The following is a 24,827-nucleotide window of genomic DNA, read 5'->3' on the forward strand; positions in this document are numbered from 1 at the left end:
TGGAGCAGAGGCACAAAGTGGGAGAGAAGGAATCCCCATGCTCTCTCCTGTCCCTTGGGCACCACTGTGCTGACAAGCCCCAGGTGGCCCTTTGTTTAACAGCACAAGGATTTCCACATTTAAGAATCTGTCACTCCCGAGAGGTCTGTCTTGATTCAGCACTCTTCTTAGGAACCCTTTGAAATCTTCAGCAGCAAAATTGAATTGCAGGGATAATCTCTACTGCTGTAATTCTGCTCTGGGTCAATTACTGGTGACTAGGCTCGGTGATGAAAGCATAGTATCATCCTTGCATATCTGAAGAGCTAGTGGAAACTTAAATTATTCATATATTATTCTTTTGGTTCCCTTCATAAACCATGAAAGCATTTGTCTGCAGTCGTATCAGACACTGGTCTGTGCTAAAGTCCCGTTTCCTAGCCCCTTTTCCATTTTAAGAGAATTGGTTTTAGACCTAATCTAGATGGCTTACTAGCTATTTTTAATAAATTGGAAGTGGTCTCTGATTTGATTTGCTCCTCCTTTTTTCCATCAGACGTGTGGGCACCTAAGTTTGGAAGTTGCTGTCAGTTTTAGTCCTGCACAAGGAAGCAAGATAATACTGGAGGGGTCTTTGCTGTATAGGTCCTGGGTAGGCGTAGAGGGGGTGATGTTATTTCCATGGAAAGCTGTCTTGGTTCAGTACCAAGAATTAGGACCTGGCAGCCTCAGCACATCTATCTGCTTGCTGTGGAAAAAGAGTTCTCACTCCAGTGGTTCTCACACTGGGTGCATTTCAGTGTCGATCAGGAGGGAAGATGGCCCATAATAGCATTTCTCTTCTGTGAGTGGCCTACAAAATGAGACCAGTTCAGAGCCATTATTAACCAAATTGAGAAACACTTGGTAATCAAAGCTTTTTAAGGTTATCAAGGGCTACATTTTCTTTTTCCTTTTTTTATTTTTTATGTATCATTTTAAAAGACGTCATCGTTCAGTCATAGGTTAAAACAAGACACTAATCACAAACAAACCAGGGTCTTGGAGATAAAAAGACATCAAAACATCGTGCAATTCACCCAGAACATGTAATGTGCTGAACATCTCTATTTACCCTTTAAAGCATTAAGGAAATGCATATAAAGCCAATTGTCCTTTGTCATTCTGACATAATGATTACAACTTAGGCTGTTTTAACGGTAACATCAAAAAATTGAAATTGATCTATGGAAGATTTAGATATATCATCTTTAGAATCAGCCTTATTTACATCCATTATTTTCAGATGAGGAGATAAATCTTTAACTTAATCATGAAATAAATAATTGACATGTAATTTGGATGAGTACCTTACAAAGTTTTGGCTTAAATCTGTAAGGAATTATTGTGAGCTATAGGTATATAAGGCACTCTGAAGATGATTTTTAACAATGGTCACACCAGAAGGCTGCCCCAATTTAACTATATTAGTTGCTAAACCAATTTAGCTAAATCAGTACTGTTTTGGGGTGTGGACATGTCTTTATGCGCCAGGTGATGAGATGGGGGTTTATTCAGAGAAAAGGAACCTTTTCAGGAAGGTGAATTTTTCAGCTGGAAATTTAGGTTGTGGTTATAGCTCAATTTAAATCTTATAGCAATTTCTCTAGACAGAATTGATGTGCTTTAATCAAAAACATTTTGTGTATGTTTTTAATTTTATCTCCCTCCCCCCCCCATTTCATATTTATAGTTTAACAGCACCCGCTCGCCTTCCCCCACTGAGTGTTGCCACATGACCCCATGGAGTAGAAAGGTATTGGAAAAACAAGCATTCTTAAACTAACAGCCCTGTCTCATTTATTTTTTCCCTTTCAAACCTCTAACCCTTTCTTTTGCTTGCTTTTCGCTTCTCACTTTGTTGCACTATCTCAAAGAAAACTTTTATATGCTACTCTCTTATCAATAAGGAACAACATTTTTTTCCCCATTTTGGGTAACTGTAATAGGTTTAGTGGACCACAAGATCATTTCCTCCTATTGACTAGCTTTGAAGGTCTGGATCGAGATGGACTCCATAATGTGGGTGATTGCATTTTATTTTCTTGCAATGTTCAGAATAGACCAATCTTTATCAAAACCATAAGAAACCATCAAAATGATGCCAGAGCAAAAGCATACATTTATTCTCTGGACAGTTGTCATTCCCATTGTTTGCAAACAGTAGTTTTGGCAGACAGTCAGAGCCTGCAGTCAGGTCACTACGCTTTCTTTGTCCAGCAATCCATTGTTATTCATGAAAGGAATCATCAACAAAATGGTGTGTGTGTGTGTGTGTGTGTGTTTCCCCAATGCCCCAAACTTTTTGGGGGGGAATAAAGGGGGGGGAGTTACCTAGGAAACAAAGTCTTTTGTGCTTGAAGTTTATATGAGCTACTCACAGTCTGCTGGTGATCAGCACAAAAGCTGAGGAGAGAAAGAAGGCTGCAAAGTTTTACTAAAACCGTATATGGAAAAAAACGCTTTTCTCAAAGGGGGGAAGATACCCTGTCTCCTGAGTTTGTGCGTGTTTTTGCAGATAACATTTATAAGGTAAGTGTCCTGGAATAGTTTAAATAGGTGTATGATCTTAAACACTTTTGGAACTGGTTTGGAAATGTTGTTTGCCAAGCTTTAGACCTTCAACTCCCACAGGATTTGTGGGAACTCTATGAATAGGAATGGCACAAAGATGATAATTAGCATGTGATCGTGTAATATTAGGTAACTACATGCTAAATACTGTGCCAAAGAAAGGGAGAAAAAATTGTTTGTCTTAACCACATAGGTGCACAAAACTAAAACCCTGGAAATATACTGTAAACAACAGCCATAGGCAAGAGCCCCAAGAGTTAGCCAGCTGGGAATCTAACACTAAAAAGAAAACCAGACTCAAAAATATTTCACAGTATTTAGAAAAAGACGTAAGCAGATGTCCTCAACTAGTCAAGGACTGATCAGTCACTACAGAGAAGTATATTAACTTCAAAAAGGGGGGAAAGTAGGGCAGACATAGAGTAAGGCATGTGGGTTTTCCCCCCCATTTCCAAACAAAATGGAAACAGAGAGAGTTTGAAAATGTGTCTTTAACTGTAAAGTTAGGAGAAAATGTTTTTCACTTATTACTTTATTGTTAGGTGAAACTACAACAGTATTAGAGTTCAGGACCTTTATTCTATTTTAAAACACCTGTTTTTCTTCCATTTAATTGACTTTTCTCTTGCTTATTTGGCTTTCTATACTTCCATATCTATGTTCTGAATTATTTGCATGGTTTCTAAATAATACTTTGAACTTCTTAATAGGGCTGTCAATTAATCGCAGTTAACTCATGTGATTAACTAAAAAATATTAATCGTGATTAAAAATATTAATCGTGATTAATTGCAGCTTTAATCGCACTGTTAAACAATAGAATACCAATTGAAATTTATTAAATATTTTTGGATGTTTTTCTACATTTTCAAATATGTTGATTTCAGTTACAACGCAGTGTAATTGACGTGTACAGTGCTCACTTTATATTATTATTTTATTACACATTTGCACTGTAAAAATGATAAAATAAATAGTATTTTTCAATGTACCTCATACAAGTAGTGCAGTGCATTCTCTTTATCATGAAAGTGCAACTTACAAATGAGGATTTTTTTTTGGTTACATAACTGCACTCAAAAACAAAACAGTGTAAAACTTTAGAATCTACACGTCCACTCAGTCCTAATTCTTGTTCAGCCAATCACTAAGACAAACAAGTTTGTTTACATTTGTGGGAGATAACGCTGCCCTCTTCTTATTTACAATGTCACCTGAAAGCAAGAACAGGCGTTCACATGGCACTTTTGTAGCCGGCATTGCGAGGTATTTACGTGCCAGATATTCTAAACATTTGCGTGCCCCTTCATGCTTCCGCCACCATTCCAGAGAACATGCTTCCATGCTGATGACGCTCGTTAAAAAAATGTGACTGAATTCCTTGGGAGGAGAATTGTATGTATCCCACTCTGTTTTACCCGCATTCTGCCATATATTTCATGTTATAGCAGTCTCAGATGATGACCCAGCCCATGTTGTACGTTTTAAGAACACTTTCACTGCAGATCTGACAAAACACAAAGAAGGTACCATTGTGAGATTTCTAGAGACAACTACAGCACTCAACCCAAGGTTTAAGAATCTGAAGTGCCTTCCAAAATCTGAGAGGGATGAGGTGTGGAACATCCATTCAGAAGTCTTCAAAGAGCAACACTCCAATGCGGAAACTACAGAACCCAAACCACCAAAAAAGAAAATCAACCTTCTGCTGGTGGCATCTGACTCAGATGATGAAAATGAACATGCATTGGTCCACACTACTTTGGATTGTTATTAAGCAGAACCCGTCATCACATGGACGCATGTCCCCTGGAATGGTGGTTGAAGCATGAAGGGACATATGAATCTTTAGCACATCTGGCACATAAATATCTTGCGACGCCAGCTGCAACAGTGCCATGCGAACGCCTGTTCTCACTTTCTGGTGACATTGTAAACAAGAAGTGGGGAGCATTATCTCCCGCAAATGTAAACAAACTTGTTTGTCTGAGCGATTGGCTGAACAAGAAATAGGACTGAGTGGACCTGTAGGCTCTAAAGTTTTACACTCTTTTATTTTTGAATGAAGTTTTTTTTGTACATAATTCTACATTTGTAAGTTCAACTTTCATGATAAAGAGATTGGAGTACAGTACTTTTAATGGGGGAATTGAAAAATACTATTTCTTTCATCATTTTTACACTGCAAATATTTGTAATAAAAAATAAATATAAAGTGAGCACTGTACACTTCATATTCTGTGTTGTAATTGAAATCAATATATTTGAAAATGTAGAAAACATTCAAAAATATTTAAATAAATGGTATTCTATTGTTTAACAAATTTTTAATCGCTTGACAGTCCTAGTTCTTAAGTTAGTTCTTAAACAGCTAATCCTCTCCTGGTTAATATTTATCTTGACACCAGAATCATCAACACCAGTTACAGCCAAATGTATAGCTGTAGTTTTTCTGTATCCTTAAATCTGAATGCATTGCTAGCTGATTAGTAAAAGTGAAATTTGTATCTTTTTTTTCTGAACTAAGGATTGATACTTTGAAAGCTTTGGACCTCTTAATGCATATCCTCAAATTACATGGCACCAGTTTTCAGTGGTAGTCAATGTACTTGTGTGTACAAAAACTTTGCATGCACATTTACCACAACTTTATGTGAATATACAAGAGTGGCATGCACAAATGGATATTTAAATGCCTAAAATCAGTCATAATTGTGTGCACACTAGCAGCAAATGCACATAAATAAAGTGCATGCCTCTTCCCATTAAAAATGTGTCCTATACACATTTTATCTACACTAAAACATTTCCAGTATGTTGAGGTATTTTTGTCTTTTTACTGTATATCATGTATCTGTGGGAACAATAGTCATATCATTGTTTGGAATATCTATAATTCTTCATTGCTCCCCTGTAATCTACCTCTAATCTCTTTCTACTGCTTTGTTTAAAAATTAGTCTTGTATGACTAAACAGTGAACACTGATTTTGAATGTATTCATTTGCAGTCCCATCCACCAGAGGAGGAAGATACAGATGTCATGCTAGGGCAGAGGCCGAAAAATCCAATACATAATATCCCTTCTACACTGGATAAGCAAACTAATTGGAGCAAAGCACTACCTCTCCCAACTCCAGAGGAGAAAATGAAACAAGATGCCCAAGTGATTTCCTCTTGCATTATCCCCATCAATGTCACTGGTACAAATCTCTTCTATTTCTTTTGCTTGATTCAAGGGTGGTCAGGTCAGAACATTTCATTATATTAACTGTGTTTCAAAACACAGGACTTTACAACCTACAAGTAAAGACTTTGACTCAAGAATTTAATTTTGTACAAGACACTAACTGGGCTAAATTCCTCCCTCTTGTAGATCCACTGAAGTCAATGGCATTACATCCAGAATTAATTTGGCCCAGTGTATTTGTGTCACATTACAAACTGTTATCTAACACTAAATTACACGGTATGATGTGTAATTTTGTTCTGTGTATGACTGGCAACTGGTATTTAAAAGGACATAAAGCAGCTCTTTGAATTTAGCTAACTGAAATAATGCAGAAAGCCATAGTGGTTAATCGTATGACAATCATGTGTAACCAAGCAAATAAGGGCAGAGAAAATATTATAACACTTGAAGTACTTTAAATATGCAAGTAATGGTTATGTAGTATGTAAGCCATTGCTTTGAGATCTCTTGTCATGCTGCTGAGCTGAAGGTATAGTAATGGCATCTTCATTTATTTATAACACTTTTAGTTTATGCTTTTATGCTTTATTCATTTTAAGAATTTGTTTACATATTAGTATGCAGCGGGTATATACATTATTAAATGTGAGGGATAATTTATTTCCAAAAGCCAAAAATAAGCTTCCATTTTCTTTCTGTCTGTCTTCCATTTTCTGTCTCTTTCTCATGTATGATTCAGTGATTAGAGTACTAAAGTCATCTGAGTTTTCCATAAAACTACCTTGCACCAATTTTTGATTAATTTCAGAGTGTAAACTAGGCAGCCTCTATGACTGAAAACTCAAGTGTAATGATCAGCAAGAAAAGCTGTGTCCTTACAGTTAAACTTATAACTAGAGTTGGGTGAAATTGTTCAGCTGAAGCTTTTTTCTTATGAAAAATGCAGATTCAGCAACACCAGATTCATGAATTTATGTCAGTTTTGCCAAATTGTTTTAGGGGGAAACATCTGAAAAAAATTGAAACAAACATTTTCTAAGTGAAACATTTTGATTTTTTTTTCAGTTTGAAAAGATTTTTCATTTCAAAATTTCCTTTAATTTTATTTTAAAAAATTTAAAATGTTAAAAAAAAATCAAAATTGAATTGAAACATTTTGACTTTGTCAAAGCAATATGTTTTATTAGATCCAGGATTTTATTTATTTGTTTCGATATGCCAAAAATTTGGAAAATTTTCATTTTCAGTCTAACCCAAAACATTTTTATTTTACTTTTCAAAATTGGCAATGAATCAAAAATTATTTTATTTGCACAGCTCTACTTAAAACATAAAAGTAAGTATTATGTATTCCTTTGTGCTTTTCTGGTACTGCTCTAATCAGGGAAGGATGTGTGGGTCAGAGATCCTTATGGGACATCAGAGCAGAAAGTAATACTGTGATAACTAACAGGATTGATTATAAGTACAATGTGAGGCCTTAAAGAGTATATTCTCCTCAGCATGCACGCACCTATTTCCTACTGTCACTAAAGTTACACATATATATTTAGAGGAGAGTATACCCTTAGATCTGGGATAAATGTCAATTTTTCCAGTAACAGAGTTTTTGTCAGGTCTCTACCTGCCATAAATTGGAACCATATTTCCACTGACCAGTTTACAGCCCAAGAATAGTACATAATTTTCTGAACGTTTAATGTGTATCATTCTCATTAACACTATGTGAATAATTCGTACACACCCCACTCCACCTGCCACTGGGAGATGACCTGGCACATTGGCCACAGGGGTCACATGCAACTAACTCATAATTGCTGGAATATCAGCAATTTTAAAGCAATTTGATTGTGTTTAAAAAAAATCCTGATAAACATTCACGTTAAAAAAGTTACAGGTAATGGAGTTTAGAGCACTTTTCTTCATTATTAAAAAGTTCTTCCTCTCCTTATTACAGGGGCATTGGTGGTTACGGGACATCTGTCTGAAGCCTCTATTATACTGTAGTAGATATCAAGAAGAACTTTTACAAGAAAGTTACTTTTTAATGTTTTACATTGTTATGTAATGTAATATGTATGTGTGTGTGTGTATAATTATGTTTAATATAATTATACGCTATTTAACATAGAGCTTTTATTTTTTTATTTTTTTAGTCAGGATTGGATGGTTTTGTTTTTTCTAAAGATTGCAAACCAGAGAAAGAGTAGCCTCAATTTCACTGTTTATAGCCCTGGCCCACTTATTCAAACATGTCTTGCCAACTTTAGAGAGCAGGACTTTGCATTTGCTAGAGAAGCCAGCCCAGCTAAGTGCCATAGGTACTGGAACTAGGGGTGCTGTGGGTGCTGCCGCACCCTCTGGCTTGAAGTGGTTTCCATCATATACACGGTTTGCAGATTAGTTCAGTGGCTGTCAGCACCCCCGCTATACAGATTGTTCCAGCACCCCCGCTAAGTGCTCTATTTTTTGGCTGTCTTCAATTTAACTTTTTATTGATCATGGAGAAAAACAAAGCTTCCTTTAGTAAAACCATACAAATGTAAATAAAATGAGATGTTCTTATCTATTCTATATAGCCAAAAGTTTTTAAAAAATGAGTGTCTAAAGTTCAGTTCTTAAATCCACATTTAGACACCTAAGTATGTGGCCTAATTTTCAAAAGTGCTTGTCACCCAGCAGCCACCATTGACTTCTATGGGAGGCTGCGGGGTAATCATGCCAGTTCTGAAGGTGGCTAAATGTGGATTTAGAAACAGAACTTTAAGTACACATTTATTTAAATGTTGACCCTATATAACAGTTAAGAAAAATGTTCTCTAAACTTGTATGTGGATATAAAATACTTTATTCACCTGTTCCCTAGCACCTTGGTCTCCTCAGAATTACCAATCTATGGCAAAATAGTTTTATGAACCAGTTTTTTTAGTTAGTTAGTTACTTAGTTAATTAGTTTGTTTAAATGAGTCAGAATATAGCTGACCAGATTCAGGTTATCATCTTGGCTGCTCCCATTCTTTGCAGAGGTGTTGACGTCATTGTCTCCATGGCAAACAAATAAGTAGCTGTGATAAAGATGCCTGCCATGGAGAATTCCTAACTGTTTTCCTTTTCTTATTTGTTTACTTTATTTTCTCTCCTTCTGTTTCTTTTGGCAGTGCAGGCTGCTGAGAGGGAGCCGGAGTTAGAAGTAACACTGTGATATACCGTAATATAATTTACATAAGAGCTGCATAAGGGCTCCATTATATTTATTCACAGGCTTAATCCAAGCTCACATACCTCCACTGTGTTCCAGCCATGACATTTGTTTACCATTTCTAAAGGCTAATGAGACCTATTTATGGGTTGCAGGAGTTGGTTTTGACAGAGAGGCTAGTATACGCTGCTCTCTTGTTCATTCACAATCTGTACTACAGCGAAGACGAAAGTTGAGAAGGAGGAAAACCATCTCTGGCATCCCCAGAAGAGTGCAACAAGAAATAGGTGTAGTATAAATAAAAATCTTCAATAGATAGCATTCTAACTGACTTAAATCGCAGGGATCTGAGGTGGTAGCCTGCCTTCCAAACTGCTTTCCAAGGAAACATTTCCGCTTTTATGGTTGTGGAGTTTGGAAATGATGTGTTTTGGTTTTTTTTCTTTAATACAGTAAGCAAAGCTATATTACTCAATATGGCCTTGACAAACCACAGGCCTTACCGAGTGATATAGATATACATGTTCAACCCTTATTGTTTAAATGTAATCAGTTACTTAATTTTTTTTTCAGTTTATTTTTGTTCTATAACCATAATTATGTGCATAAAAAGTAACTAGATTCAGTGAAAGTTTTTTCTTGTGCAAGAGATCTTAAGGTAAAGAAGTGACAGATGATATCCTGCAAGATGATGCGCTGTCACAGCACCCAGAACAGAACAACTTACATATACAGCCAATTGAATATTTGCATTAGACATCTGCAAGTGCTTTTCTGGAAACTTCGTCAAACATTATTCTTATCTATTTTTCCTATTTCAATTCCCACTCATTCTTTATTACTGAGGATGAAATCAGGAGGCCTAACTCTGATCTCATATCAGTGTAAATCAGAAGTAACTCTTTGTAAGTCAGCTCTAGTGTAAAATGGGTGTGAGATCAACATTAGATCCAGGATCTTTATTTCTTAAGCATACATCTATTCCTGAAGCCAACCAGGTATGTGTTGATATGAGGGAATTAGCAACTAGAGTCTATGAAACAAGAATCCTGTTATTATGCAAATGCCCTCGGTAGTAAAGAATCTGATAAAGAAAATTCATACATATACAATCAAAATAGATCTGTTTTAAATAAAAATGATTACAAAGTTTTCTAAAAGGCAACAGCTCATTAAAACAGCCTTTATTAGTTGAAATACAGTGACACAAACTAAAAAGTGAATATTTATCTTGTCACAGCAAGATCAGCTCAGCGCGAGATCACATTGCAGGAATAGGAGAACCAAGATCACATTGCAGGAATAGGAGAATTTCCCATCTTACCGGGATAAGGTCTGCCTTATATGCTTTTTATAGTAAAGTTACATTTGGTACAATACTCAGCAAGAAAAAAGTCTACAACAAATATGTTTCTTGGGTTACTCTGCGGGTCATTGTTAGTCAGCAAATGTAAAAATGTATCTCACACAATTTTACATGTATCCTAGATTCTGATGAATCACCAGTAGCGAGAGAACGGAATGTGATTGTGCATGCAAATCCAGACTTCTCAAGTACAATCAACAGAAGATCAGGTACCAGAGACTCTGAGTGCCAGACTGAAGAAATTCTCATTGCTGCTCCATCCAGAAGAAGAATCCGAGCTCAGAGAGGTCAAAGTGTTGTAGCCTCCTTGTCACATTCAGCCGGCAACATTTTGGTGTTGACAGACAACGGTGATGCAATGTTCGCTACAGCAGTGAGCCACCATATCCGATCACGGAGTCTTCCTCGTGAAGGTGCTAGAGCCAGTGAAGCTGATCAAGATGCTGATGCCAAAACTTCAGTGTATGAAGCAGAAGACTTTTTGGCAAGCCAAGAAAGAATCCCGAAAAAGGGTAACAATGCCATCAATAACCAGGGTTCACAAGAACACCAGCCCATAGGTTTAACTTGTTCTCAGCACCTACACAGCCCAGAACATAATGTAAATGAGAGAGGGAGGTCAAGGTTGTCAAGGATGGCAGATTCTGGAAGCTGTGAGATTTCATCAAACTCTGACACCTTTGGGAGCCCCATTCACTCTATCTCCACAGCAGGAGTCCTTCTTAGCAGTCACATGGACCAGAAAGATGACCATCAATCCTCGAGTGGGAACTGGAGTGGAAGTAGCTCAACATGTCCCTCACAGACATCAGAAACTATTCCTCCTGCTGCTTCTCCTCCGCTGACTGGCTCTTCACACTGTGACTCAGAATTGTCACTGAACACTGCTCCTAATGCCAATGAAGATTCTAGTGTCTTTATAACAGAGCAGTACAGTGATCACATCGATAAGGTTCGAGGTCACAGGGCAAGCTCCTTCACCTCCACTGTAGCAGATTTACTTGATGACCCCAATAACAGCAACACAAGCGATAGTGAATGGAATTACTTGCATCATCATCACGATGCATCCTGTCATCAAGATTTCAGCCCTGAACGCCCAAAGGACGACAGCCTAGGATGCCCAAGTTTTACGAGTATGGCCACTTACGATAGCTTTCTAGAAAAGACCCCATCTGACAAAGCAGACACTAGCTCACACTTTTCTGTTGACACTGAAGGATATTATACCTCCATGCACTTTGACTGTGGTCTCAAAGGTAATAAAAGTTATATTTGTAACTATGCAGCCACAGGCTCTGAGAATGGCCGGAATGCAGATGTTACTTCCAGTCTCACTGATTGTGCCTGGCAGGATTACGTAAACCACAGGAGGCAGGGAAGACAGAGCATCTCTCTCAAGAAACCAAAGGCAAAGCCAGCCCCACCAAAACGCAGTTCATCTTTGAGGAAATCTGATGGCAGCACAGAACTTCCTGAGAAGAAAGAACCAAAGATAAACAGTGGGCAGCATGTGCCTCACACTTCCAGGGAAATGAAGCTGCCACTTGAGTTTTCAAATACACCTTCTAGAGTGGAAAACTCTAATCTGCCAAGCAAACAGGAACTCTCCTGGATTAATCAGAATGATAGTGAATTAAAGAACATTCAGTTTGACACCACGGATATTCCATCATTTAAAGATGAAGGTGCTGAACAATCTCACTATGCAGATCTCTGGCTTCTAAATGACTTGAAATCGAATGATCCTTATAGGTCTTTATCCAATTCAAGCACTGCTACGGGTACTACAGTCATAGAATGCATAAAGTCGCCAGAAAGTTCTGAATCACAAACATCACAGTCCGGATCGAGAGCCACCACCCCATCCCTCCCTTCTGTTGATAATGAGTTTAAGCTGGCTTCCCCGGAAAAGTTGGCTGGTTTAGCATCACCCTCTAGCGGTTACTCCAGTCAGTCTGAAACACCGACATCCTCTTTCCCGACAGCTTTCTTCTCTGGGCCCTTATCTCCAGGGGGTAGTAAAAGAAAGCCAAAAGTACCAGAAAGGAAGTCCTCGTTGCAACAGCCTTCTTCTAAAGATGGCATTGTTTCTCTAAACAAAGATCTAGAACTTCCAATTATACCTCCTACTCATCTTGACCTAAGTGCTCTTCATAATGTCTTGAATAAACCATTTACTCACAGAAACCAGTTGCATGCTTTTAATCACAATAAACAGAACATGGTAGGAGAAGCACTGAACCCTAATCCTCCACCAGCCCTTGCTATTACACCTTCAGTTCTAAAATCTGTTCACCTTAAATCAATTAAGCCTGAAGAAGTGAAGCAAAAAGACGATAATACAGACCTTCTCTGCATACAAGAAACCACATTAATGGTGACTGCCATTTCTCCAGGCAAAATGAGGCCACTTGTACCGAAGAAATCAATATCACGTCAGTACTCTACTGAAGATGCCATAATGTCCTATATTGATTCTTCTCCAGTGGAGACGGGCCCTGATAAACTGCATTCAGAAGAAGATTCATCTATCAGTGTACAGAATAATTGTGATCAAGAAATTGTAACCTTAGCAAATGTGGGTATTTTAGAAGCAAAAACCATGAAAGACCAAATGCACCCAGTTGGTGAGCCTTTACCAGAGAACACACAAGTCTGTAACACTTCTGCAGAAGGGTTTCAAAAAGGTTTAGCTGTCTTTACAAGTGATTATGAAGTTAAGATAACTTATCATGAAACAGAACAGGAAGGGAGCCTTGATCCTGTGCAGATTAAGCAAGAATTACCTGCAGTCTATGAACAAAAGTTGGAATCTAAACCTGTGGATGAAACCACATTCCAGTCTGATCCACCAGCGGGGGGAGCAGACATTAGTAATCGGCCTAAGCATCAGTTTGATATAAGCCACCGTGATGACAAAGTGCCTGGGAATATCAGCTGTGAATCAGAGATATCACCTGTAAATTCACTTAATGAAAAAAGTTCTGAGCAGGAAAACGATGTTGCATCAGGTATTCCAACCAAAAGTGCCTCTGATGACAGCAGGGCAGAGGAGACACAGGGGAGTGCAGATGATGCTTCACTGAAAGGTCAGTTTTATAATTAACTAATTCTATAATTTAAAAAAGTGATTATATCAAGATGATTTTTAGTGATCACTAAAAATATTGATTCTCAGATTGAGGGACTCTTCATAACTCCACTGATTTTAATGGAGCTATCCTGATTTATGTCAGCTGAGTATCTGGCTGACTTTATTTTAAACATTCTTACAAGAATATATATTTTGCATTCTCCTGTTACTTCATTTCAGTTAAGAAAAGAGTACGAAACCATTTATACCAAGAAACGTTACTTTGACAGATGAGTACAATATTTAGACTAGATTTAAAGTGCATATTATTGCATAGACAATTCCATTATTAATTGAGCTTGTGAATTGCATTAGCATCCTATTGTAAAATGTGGCAAGCATCTGACATTGCTTCTTTTCTTATTTAAGAATCTTCTCCAAGTGATGATTCCATAATTTCACCATTGAGTGAAGATTCTCAGACTGAAGCAGAAGATGTTTTTGTGTCTCCAAACAAACCTCGCACTACAGAGGATCTATTTGCAGTCATTCACAGGTGATCTAGCATTACTGTTACTGGAATCCATATGCATACAGAATAAAATCTTCTCCTCCTAAAATCTGCAGCTAAGCATCAACTAACAATGTCCAAGAAGGGAATACACACTGGCTAAGTGAGTCATGTTCCCATTTACTAGCTGGACCACAATAAGAGCCTACTACTCTTACTAGCTAATGGAGATACTCCTTTGGTTCAAGTGGTAGAGAGTTTTGGTGCTAAAGATTCTGAGTTCTATTTCCACTGACAGTAAGAGTATTATGGAAGTTCCATTATGCTACCATAGTTAAGATTGTGCTGTTTTACACTTACAGCAGGATTCAAGCTCTTTGTTTTATACGAAAACCACAGTGTATTTGCTCCAAACTTTTAGCATATAATCGCTGAATAAAAATTGAACTTTCTGAGCAGTTTCAAGAAAATCAGCTTCTTGGATTCTGAATTCTAATCGATTAGAAATCAATCTGTCCAGAATTCACATTCTGAATCTCATGAGGTTTGGGGTCACTCTAACTTAAAAACTGCAAAGTGTAGAAAGTAAAATATGTGTTTTGTGAAGCCTCTAAGGTTATATAATTATTTTGTTAATTAACAAAAAAAATTGTTAGGGCTTCTTGTCATAAATGTTGGTTTAAGTTGTGGTGAGCTGAAGGAGACCATTGTTTATGGCAACCAGGATCTTCTATGAAGTAGTAGCTGTTGGTTTGTCATAGAAAAAGAGTTCTGTGAAACTGTTCGGCCAGTTCAGGAATGAAGCTGGTCTTCATAAAACTATAGTCTTCATTAGTGAAGCTCCTGACCTAACTAAACAATGCCACAAAAAACAGTGCTTTTGATAAAGAAACAGCTACTGTATTGAGGGCCTTGCTTTTTGTGAAATTGTTCAGTGTGCTCAGGGGGTTCCTTGTCTTCGTGAAAGCAACAGCTACCAGCGTTGAAGATCCTGTTCTTTGTCAAACTGTTCAGCCAGTTAAGGAGCAGAAGTAACGCCTGCGCCACATGGGCATTTTCACAAAGTAGTCATTGCTGGGTTGGAGATCCTTTCTTAATCTAAAAAACTGGGAATCTAAAAACACAAAGTAGTGTGTGAGTTAAGGTAACTTTCTATATAACATACCTTACACAAAATGACAAAAGCTAGGACATGAAAAGTTAAGGCATCTAACATGCCACTCCTTTACTCCTCCACCGAGATGCATACCTCACCACTAGAACCAGCATACAACACATACAACAAACCACAAACCTCTGCCCCTGTAGGGATGCCAGTCTACCAACACCCATCAAGTGCTTTGCTGACTAAGGATGGATTTAATCATGTGGTTACATGTTTTGCTTTATTGGTATCATAGGGAGTGTTGAAGGATTATGTTCAGTGGGAGACTGGCTGCATCCCCTTAATTGTGCATTACCAGACTTTCAGAAAGTTGGATTTTTAAAGTGGCATTGGATTTTTGTAAAGGAAGTACAGTCTCATTATTGGGTGCTAGCTGGGTTCCATTACAACCTACCTTCAATCTTAACTGTTTTTAACAGTGGTTTGGTTATAAATTTCCCCTGTTTATTTAATGAAAGCCAAGATCTTCAATTGGGTTGGTATATAAGGGCTACAGGAGAGTAGCTCTACTTCAGCAGAATTTATAAACTCCACCAAAGTAGGGTTCCCCTCCTCCAGATGTTAGGAAGTCCATAGGAGGTGTGTGTGTGATAGTGGGAATTATTTCAGCTTGGGATACAGGGTAGCGGACAGTGGAGGAAATGGAGGATATGATGTGGCTTTTATGCCAGAAAAAACTTTTAAGCCCTCTGCTTTTGTCTTATCTGTCCTTATGTACCCTGTATGCACATCATATATGCCTTCCTGGTTCCCTGCACCCCATCCTTACCTTTTCTCTTCTTTCCTATTTCATGCCCTTTATACTATTCACTCCCCTATTTCATTCCCCCTTCCATCCCATCAGTGTTCTGCCTGACACCTCCTCTACAGCACCCCAACTCTGAGACATGGCTTCATGCTACCCCTCTGTATGCCCCCCAGAGCCCTTACACCCAGTCCTTGTCCCTCCTAGTCCTTCTTTCCTTTCTCTGTACATCCTCCTGAAATCGTGCCTTGTCACATTTCCCCGGGTCTCTTACTCCACATATCTAACTCAGCCTAGTAGCTTGTCAAAAGAACATCAATTTATATTTATAAATATTGCTCTTCATATGATGAGCTAAAAAGACATGGAATTGTTTTCAAAGTAAACTACAGCTTTTTCAAAACACCATAATTTTAAAACTCTGATTTTTACCAAACTGCCCAGAAAAACTGTATGCTGGGATGACAACTGCATGACAATTGTTGGCCCTTTATTTGGAATCTTTCACCTGCTCCTTTCTCTCTGTGCTGTAGCCACCGTTATTTATTTTGTTAAATTTTAAAAGGGGCTTTTAAAGGTTGCTTTATTATAATATTGTATCGTATTGCTGGTCAACAGCTTAAATATCTTTATAGAATGAGTAGAACAATTTACAAATACAATTGATGCCATTCATTATTGTTGTTGTTGTTAACATGCATATCTCCTGAGCAAAATACCCACAATCATCTCTTCATTCTGCCTACTAGCTCTGTTCTTATGAGCTGGCGATGATACTGAAACCCAAGAGAAGACAGACAGAATTAGATTTTTTTGGTATTTAATTAAAATTTCCCATCACGACTTAAGTACAGCTGGAGTTTTCTAATATCAACTACAGTGGATTAAAACAGGTTACAATTTATAATAATTAAACCTAAGAAGACATATATCTCAGTATTCAAACAGAGGGCCAAATTGCCGCCACCCCTCCTGTAAGTAGAGGTGAATCCGATCTGGTGGCTCTTGCTGGAGAATGGGAGCCAAAAGTAGAAAGAATATCACTTTTTGTTGCATTAGTCCATCCTTTTCCCAAGCCTGTGTAAGTCCTACCTACCATGGATGAATTGTATAGACTGGGCCCAGCAGAGTTGAGGGGGACAGGAGCTACTCTCTGTAACTAGTGCCTAATGTACATACAATTCTTACATGCCGTTTCAAGTTTTTCAATGATTATTAACCTACAATACTTGGTGAGGGTATTGTGAGGATTCATTAGTTAATAGGTGCCTAGTTCTGTGAAGTTGTAAAATGCTGTAGCAATGCTATATATTATTTCATGTGAATAACATACAAACATATGTGCCTTTGTTTTTTAACAGATCAAAAAGGAAAGTACTTGGGAGAAAAGATTCTGGAGATCTTTCTGTAAGAAACAGATTGAGAGCTTCATCTGGGGCCAGCAGCACGTCACCTGCCAGCAGCACGTCACCTGCCAGCAGCGTGCCACCTGCCAGCAATGTGGGAGCCCCAGCAAGCAGTCAGAGGTCTCCTGGTCTTATTTACAGGAATGCCAAAAAGTCCAACACATCTAACGAGGAATTTAAGCTACTGCTCCTTAAAAAGGGCAGTCGATCGGATTCTAGCTATAGGATGTCAGCGACCGAGATACTAAAGAGCCCTATTTTGCCCAAATCTCCCAGTGAGCTAATTGTGGATTCTCCTCAAAACACTGATGAGACTCCCCAGGCATCATCAACTCCTGACACATTATCCCCCCTGTCTCCTTGCTCCCCTAGAGTTAATGCAGAAGGTTTCTCCTCCAAGAGCTTTTCTATGTCTGCATCTTCAAGAGTAGGGCGTTCACGGGCACCTCCTGCAGCCAGCAGCAGCCGTTACAGCGTACGCTGTAGGCTGTACAATACGCCAATGCAAGCTATATCAGAAGGAGAAACTGAGAATTCAGATGGCAGCCCTCATGACGACCGATCTTCTCAGAGTTCAACATAGGTTGCCTAAGCTCCAGAGAGCCACACGGTTGACTGTGAAACTTGTAAACTCTGAAATTACTGGGGTTATAAAAGGATGTGAATATAACAGGCCAACTCTGTAGCAGTCAAAACAATTGCAGGGCAATATCAATGCTTAAAAGTGTTTGTGTTTATAAGATGCTGGGAAAACAGAAATTTAGAGCTGTAGCGAATGATTACGTTTTCTAAAAAGTAGAAATATAAGCTATGTCTCTTCTGTTTACCTTAAGTTTCATTTATCCTACTCTCATTCCTGTTGTCACTGTGGATTTCAAAATCATCCATTTTCATAGAATTAAAAATAACTTTTTTTTTTTAAGTTGCCCATTTAGGAACAAAACCTCTCACTGTAGTGCTTCCCTAGGGAAAAAATGAAATTGTGCTTACGGATTGGTATTTTTCTACACTAAAATGAACTGAAACAAAATTTAGAAAAAATTAACAAAACATATGTAAATACCATATTTTTGATAATAATCTGTAAATAGAATTATCAGAAAAAAGTGGACACGTGGCAAATAGTTTACTGCATAACAACTTTGTTTATAGAAGACAAAAGTAGTAAAATGTACTAACTGTATTCTGTGAATACCATTTTTATATCAAACATCATATTTACATGTCCACCAATACCACTTTCAGTGTGATCAAAAAGCCTCAAATCTGAATTCTGTCTGAAAGAAAATCTCAATGTTAATTAATGAAATATTAAGGCTAATTAAGAGCTGATTAATTTTAAAGTAACCATTTGTCTTTCAAAATTTAGCTCAAAACAAGCTAATTGCAAAGTGCAGCTGTGAGTTTCAATGTGGTAATTGGTAGGGATGGAAAGCATGCTTTTAACAGAACAAAACCATTTCTAATGCAAAGCCCCAAGCAGTCACATTTGACAGTGTCCCTTAGCCCTTTATTCTGACATGGATTGCATTAGAGAGAATAGATATGAGGAAACGGTACTTATTTTCATATTCTTATTAGGCTATTGGGACACATAACCCAGTCATAACCCGAGAACTATAATCTTTAAACATGATTAGTTTCTGGTTCTTAAAGGAAACAAATAAATTATAAGCATGCAACAAGCACCGTTTTATCAGTAAATATTTGCAATGAGTTTTCAGTGAAGCTTTCTCTTTGTGCTGATGAGATTCATGCTACCTAAATATTTACAGAAATGACACTGTGAAAAAAATGTAGCGGGGAAATAGGTGTGTGTGTGTGTGTGTGTGTACACGTTATTTATATTCGTTATTAAATGAGGAATGCTCTGGTTTTGTGCCAGCCACATACAGCTTAAGTTTTGTCTGGGTTTACCAGAAATGCTTAACAGGGTGGGGGAATGAGATGGGGGCGGGAAAGGAGATGAGTCAGAGCAAATGCTTTGATAAACTGAAGGCAGGGAAACAAAAGCTGAATTACTTGAAGTTACTTGAATTTTCTTGTCTTAAAACTGAAAGAAAATGTAGCTGTGAGCTCAAGCCACAAGTTGTTTTATACCTTTAATTTTTAAACAAAATGAAACCAATGTTTAAAATGATAGGCCTGATTCCCTTTTGTTACACCAGTTTTCCAATGGTGTAGCACCACTTAAGCCAAGAGGAGAAACAGGCCCTATTTGTTCAAAATGTAAGCAGTTGGTATTGCTTACAGACAATAGAATATGCTTTTGAACATGGGATGGTTTAATGCAGAGGACAGCTTTTAAGAAAGAATGTGGCATGCAGTAGGACAGAGTGAGTAGGATGACAGAAAGGTACTTTGGTACTAAAGAAATCAAATAAATTTGGCTTCAAGCATAAGTAAACGATGATAGGGAAGTGGGATGTGTGAAAGGGGTTTTATTGGTTTAGGTTTTAATTATACAATGCATAGGACAGAGAGTTTTAAAAGAAGGCAAATAATATTTTGAAGAGGAAGGTTCTATTTAAAATTGGAATGATTGAATAAACTAGAATGACTTCAACAAAAATTTGAATGTTAATTCCCATTAGAATATGTCCTATTTCATCTTGCGTACACCACAAAAAATATAATTCAGGGTTTCCTACCGTCCTTCTGTGCAGTGTGATAGCATACAGTACGTGGGCTATGGTCAGTGTGTGCATGTGAGTATGTGTGTTGGGGGTGGGAATTAAATCGGCAAAACAGTTTAAAACATCAGAAAAACCTGGAGGTGTTTAAAGAAAGATAAGTGGGTCAAGGTTTTGGAAATAAGTCTCATTGCTTGTGTTAACAGGCTAGTTAAGAAAACCTGAGTCTAAGTGCAGATGAAATAAATGAATTAGTATGTTTTTTACCAGGCATGTTTAGCATATCTCAAAATACTTTTTCTGCAGAACATGAGTAAATGAAGTTGATGAGTCAGACAGAACAGTCTTATTCGGTCATCTTGGGTCATTTACCTTAGAATGTATATCAGCAGCCCTTTTATAATATCCTTAAAGACGTTATATGTGCTTTAAAAATCATTCTAAAGTTTAAGCAGAAAACAGCTGAGTTGACTTTGATAAATTGATATCACCTTTTATTAACAAACTAGGCATTTAATTTCATACTGGTACCATATAGCATATGGTACCAGTATGAAATTAAACGTGTATGAAATTAAATATCTATAAAGATAAACATTTTGACTTGAATGAGGCATTAATATACCCTCTGTATGTATTGCTCACAGAACTATCGCATCAAATATAGTTTTACTTATTTTGTTTAATCTAAAATCTATGACAAAGTTTTTCTATTTTCTATTTAACAGATTTAAACCCAAATAAAGCTGGATTGTAAATCCTCTAAGAAAAAAAAAGAATTCACAATCATAATAAGTGTGGGAGCCAGAAAATTTTTTAAAGGAAACCCCTTTAGTGAGGTATATATCTTTAAGGCACTCAAGACAAGCTTTAGAAAATAACAACACATATCTTGAAACTTATGCAGCTGTTTTTGTGTCTGAAAAATAACGTTTTTTTCTTTTCTTTTTTTCTTTTGTGGCAGCATAGAGGACATGGAATAGTTGTAGCAAATAAAGCAAATGTTTGCTTTTGCCAAAGGTCAGTGATTGAGTGCATTTGCTGCAATGGTGGCAGATTTAGAGAAATACTGTAGGTTATGACTTAAAGATTAAAAAAAATTAAGAAGGTTACAGTGTAACTATTTTGGTACTAGCACCAGTTCATGCTGGCAGAAAAGACAATGGTTTATGGACTTGCATCCATTTTGTATTTTTGTAATATTTGTAAATATGAACTTTTTAAATTGTTGCAAAGATGGTTTCTTTTGTAAAATGTTTTCAAAGTTTACATTAAATCCAAGCCTTTGTATATTTTAGAGCTGTGCAACACTTTAAGTCTTGTATTTATTTTTAGTAAAAACAGTGACAGTTTCATTGTGAACCCCTCAAAAAATGTGTCAGAAAAGTCTGATTACCTAGAAAGTGTGTATAGAAACTGCAAATAAACGTGACTGCAATTAAACCAAACTTTCTCTTTATTGTCCTCCAATGAAATGTTATTTCTAATCAATAGTCTGCAAATGTGGCAGTTTGCAAAGGTAAGTTTCTACGTACATTACACATTTCATACAGTCTATTCTTATTCTTTCTCCTTGAATTCTAATTTTTAGTTCACAGAGGACAAAATCCAATTGCCATTGACTTTAATAGGATTGTTAATGGGAGTTTTGCCTAAGTATAAAGACTTCTGGATTTGCCCTAAGTTTATTGCTTGGGGAGACAAAATAATGATGGCAAGATTGCTTGCTTGTCTGTGGTTGGAAGACCTAAAACAAACTGGTTTCAGAGTAGCAGCCATGTTAGTCTGTATCCGCAAAAAAAGAGAAGGAGTACTTTTGGCACCTTGGTGCCACAAGTACTCCTTTTCTTTTTGCTAAAACAAACTGCAACAATGAAAATCCAAGGTGTAACCAAGCCCCAGGACTGAATGTCACTTGGAAATGCAGGTGGTGGTCAAAAGGCAGAACATTTAAAAATAAAATTAAAAATGTAGATTTTGCTGCCATTTTAAGTACAGTGATTATGGTGGGGCAAGTTGTGATCAGACCTTATATGGATTCATAATTTGGGGTGGACATAAGGTCCCTCTGCCTCTATTTAATGCAGGGCTGCTCACAATGACAGTCCTTGCACTTAAAAAAACATATTGTGGAAGAAGAGGTGGAAACAATTAACCTTTCTCAAATGTGTCAAGAGAAGAATTTTTGGCCTAACCATTTGTGAAGGGCTCTGCATGGGTACTTAAAAGAAAAAAGATATGTATGGCAGAAGAATTGAAATCTGCAGCTATGATGCCTAGAGCATGTGGAGAAAATTAGCATTAGGGAATGCAGCAGGTTTATTTAAAATTCCAGTCAAGTGAATGAAGATTTCCCTTATGGGTGTGGTCTTGAAGGAGTCTCCACCTGGGATTTAGTTTACATAACATTTGTTTTATTCAGATGGTGACCAAGTTAATGATTATGTAGATCATTTGCTGCTGTTAGTGTTATGTGCTCCTCTCAACCAAGAAATATAAATGAATAAGAGTTGTGGAAAGAGCTCAGTCTGCAAAAGCAGATACAGAATCTGCTTTTCATCCATTCTTAGAACATCCAGTTAGGCTGTCCTGGGAACGGATCAAAATCATACTTGTGCTTTTCCAAAGGATGCGGTCTTCTTTTTTCCCCAAAGTTACTTGCCTCGTGCTGTTCTGGCGAGACGCTTCTTGACTCTGAGTTGTTTTAATAGACATGTAGACAAGTCAGATGGCTGCATACATTATTCCTGAGGGAATTCTGTGCCACTGCGCAATGCAGAATTTTGCAGAAATTGAGAATTTCTTTACCACCAGATAAATGGGCTGCAGTGCTGTTGACTGCCACTAGGGGTCGCTGGACCCAGCACAGCTCGCCCATAGAAGATACTGCCATGGGAGGGAGAGGGAGCCAGAGGGTTCTTGGCAGCTGCAGTTTCCTGCATGCCCTGAGGGAAGGAGAGAGTGGTGCACAGGAAACTCTGTGCACGCCTGGGATACCATCAGGCTGTTTCTCCTGCTGGATCCCTGGGCTCAGGGGGTGTGCATCTGGGCTGGGGGGGGCCCTGCAGCTGGGCTTTGGGGTTGGTAGGGGGTTCAGGTGTATTGGCTGTGGGGGAGCCCTGGCTGGGCTCTAGAGGGGAGGGGGCAGAGAAGCAGGAACTGGGTTGTAGTAGGAGTTTCTTTAAGTCTCTACTCATGGGGGAATTTTTTTGTGTTTCTGTATTGTTACAGACATACTTGCTGACAGGTACTTTCAATTATTTTGGTAATTTATTTCAAACTGGTGTGATTATGTAGTGTTATTTTGACAAATAAAATTTGCAGAATTTTAAAATAGTATGCCACAATTTTTTATTTTTTGGCACAGAATTCCCCCAGGAGTAATATGTAAGAACACCAGTGCACCACATTTGCCTGCCATTGTGCTGCACTTTAATCATGGCACACAGAATAAATCTAGTCACAATTCAATTTACAGATTATTTGGTTTCTGCCAAGAAAGGTGAGGCGGTCATGATGTCTCTGCTGGATGTTATAGTAAGCAGGATGCCCCAAATTACATTAGTTAGTAAAAAATGGTCATTATAATGGCTCCATGTCATGGAAACCTTTTTAGTCACACAGGCAAGTGATGTCTGGGTTTTGAACAACTGTGGGGGAAAATTTGGGCTGCAGATCCAGATCAGAATCAGACTCTTCACATAAAACGTAGAGAAAGATGTTTAAAGGGACTAGTAAAGCTAGAAAAGTGCAGCAGCACATAGCTAAAACTAGAACACATCTCTAGGTGAAATGCAGTGGTTAAAGGAAGGGAAAGTCACCTATTTGCATTATGCATCGTTGTGTGGTAACAATGCCGCACAATGGAAGAGAATGGGGTCATGAAGAAATGTATCTGAAATGAATTCATATTCCTGAGCAGACCCACAGCTAGCCCCACAGTATGTGTGTAGCTGGATAGGGACACATCCATTCTCTCCAATCCATTCCTCTAAATGCTGTGATTTAGACTTCTTCAGAATGGTATATCAGTATTAATATAAAAACAAAACAAAAACAGAGGGTCCAGGAATTTCTCCTATGGAACATTTTTAAATAATGAAGTTTCCTGATTTTTAAATGTTAAGACAGAGGGACAGCTGTTGGGGAGACAGATCTTTTATAGGAGAACTACTAAATAAGTGATGACCAACTAAGACACCACTGGTTCTTCAACTAGTGCTGCTATTCCATTTTCTAATGGCAAGGATGTAAACACAGAAACTATCCCCACCAGCTCTTACTGGTGCTCCCATTTTAGACTCCACTGACTTCCTGAGCCGGAACAAACAGGTTCTGGGATGATAACTCAAGTTTAGGAAAGGGAAAAGAAAGGTGGGGGAAGAGTTTTCTCCTTTTACAAAAGAGAAAAGCTGCATTAACTTCACACCCTGAATAACTGGTAAGTTATTCAGACTATTCTGTGCATCTGGTATGAAAAATTTCTCTGTCTAGTTGGAAGGTGCTAAATTAAAGTACTAAAATTACACTTTTTTAACACTTGTAATTTAAAAGAATTACTTTTGCACAAACAAAGAAGCAATGCTTTCTATTAATGTTCTTGCAATACTTTGATTTTATTCTGAACAGTGGAACATTAGCCTGCTTACCTATGTTATCAGCCGATAGAATAAGCAGCAAGCATGGGAGTTATGGAAATCAAAACTGACGTTTTATTGAGAAAGAGAATTATGCAGATAGTGTGTGGTAGAAATTGTGGTTTAGCCAGGTTATTAACTTGCCAAATTGAATATATTTCAATTGGCTCAACTTTTAAATTCTATTACAAACTTCTGATGCTGAAAAACAGACAAGCCAGTTGCACCGAAAAAAAAAATGCCCATAACCACAGAGAGCATTTGAGGAATTGTAGGGGTGATGCTATGTACAGCAATAAATACTTG

The 24,827-nt window shown here is 37.7% G+C and overlaps 1 protein-coding gene across 5 annotated transcripts in view; it reads left to right on the forward strand.

The window, feature by feature from the left end:
* NHS (NHS actin remodeling regulator) overlaps nucleotides 1-21,332 on the forward strand; it is a 335,527-nt gene extending 314,195 nt beyond the window's left edge. For 3 of the 5 annotated variants that reach the window (XM_048861959.2, XM_048861987.2, XM_048861980.2), the window contains exons 4-9: nucleotides 1,712-1,774; nucleotides 5,601-5,793; nucleotides 9,138-9,269; nucleotides 10,471-13,440; nucleotides 13,854-13,980; nucleotides 17,207-21,332. In XM_048861959.2, coding sequence (XP_048717916.2) covers nucleotides 1,712-1,774; nucleotides 5,601-5,793; nucleotides 9,138-9,269; nucleotides 10,471-13,440; nucleotides 13,854-13,980; nucleotides 17,207-17,834 — 4,113 coding nt within the window. In that variant the 3' untranslated portion in view covers nucleotides 17,835-21,332. The other 2 variants (XM_048861996.2, XM_048861970.2) reach the window with 2 other exon arrangements.
* Nucleotides 21,333-24,827: the final 3,495 nt, after the last annotated feature.

This window comes from Caretta caretta, chromosome 1, assembly GCF_965140235.1.
Source record: "Caretta caretta isolate rCarCar2 chromosome 1, rCarCar1.hap1, whole genome shotgun sequence".
Classification (NCBI taxonomy): Eukaryota; Metazoa; Chordata; order Testudines; family Cheloniidae; genus Caretta; species Caretta caretta.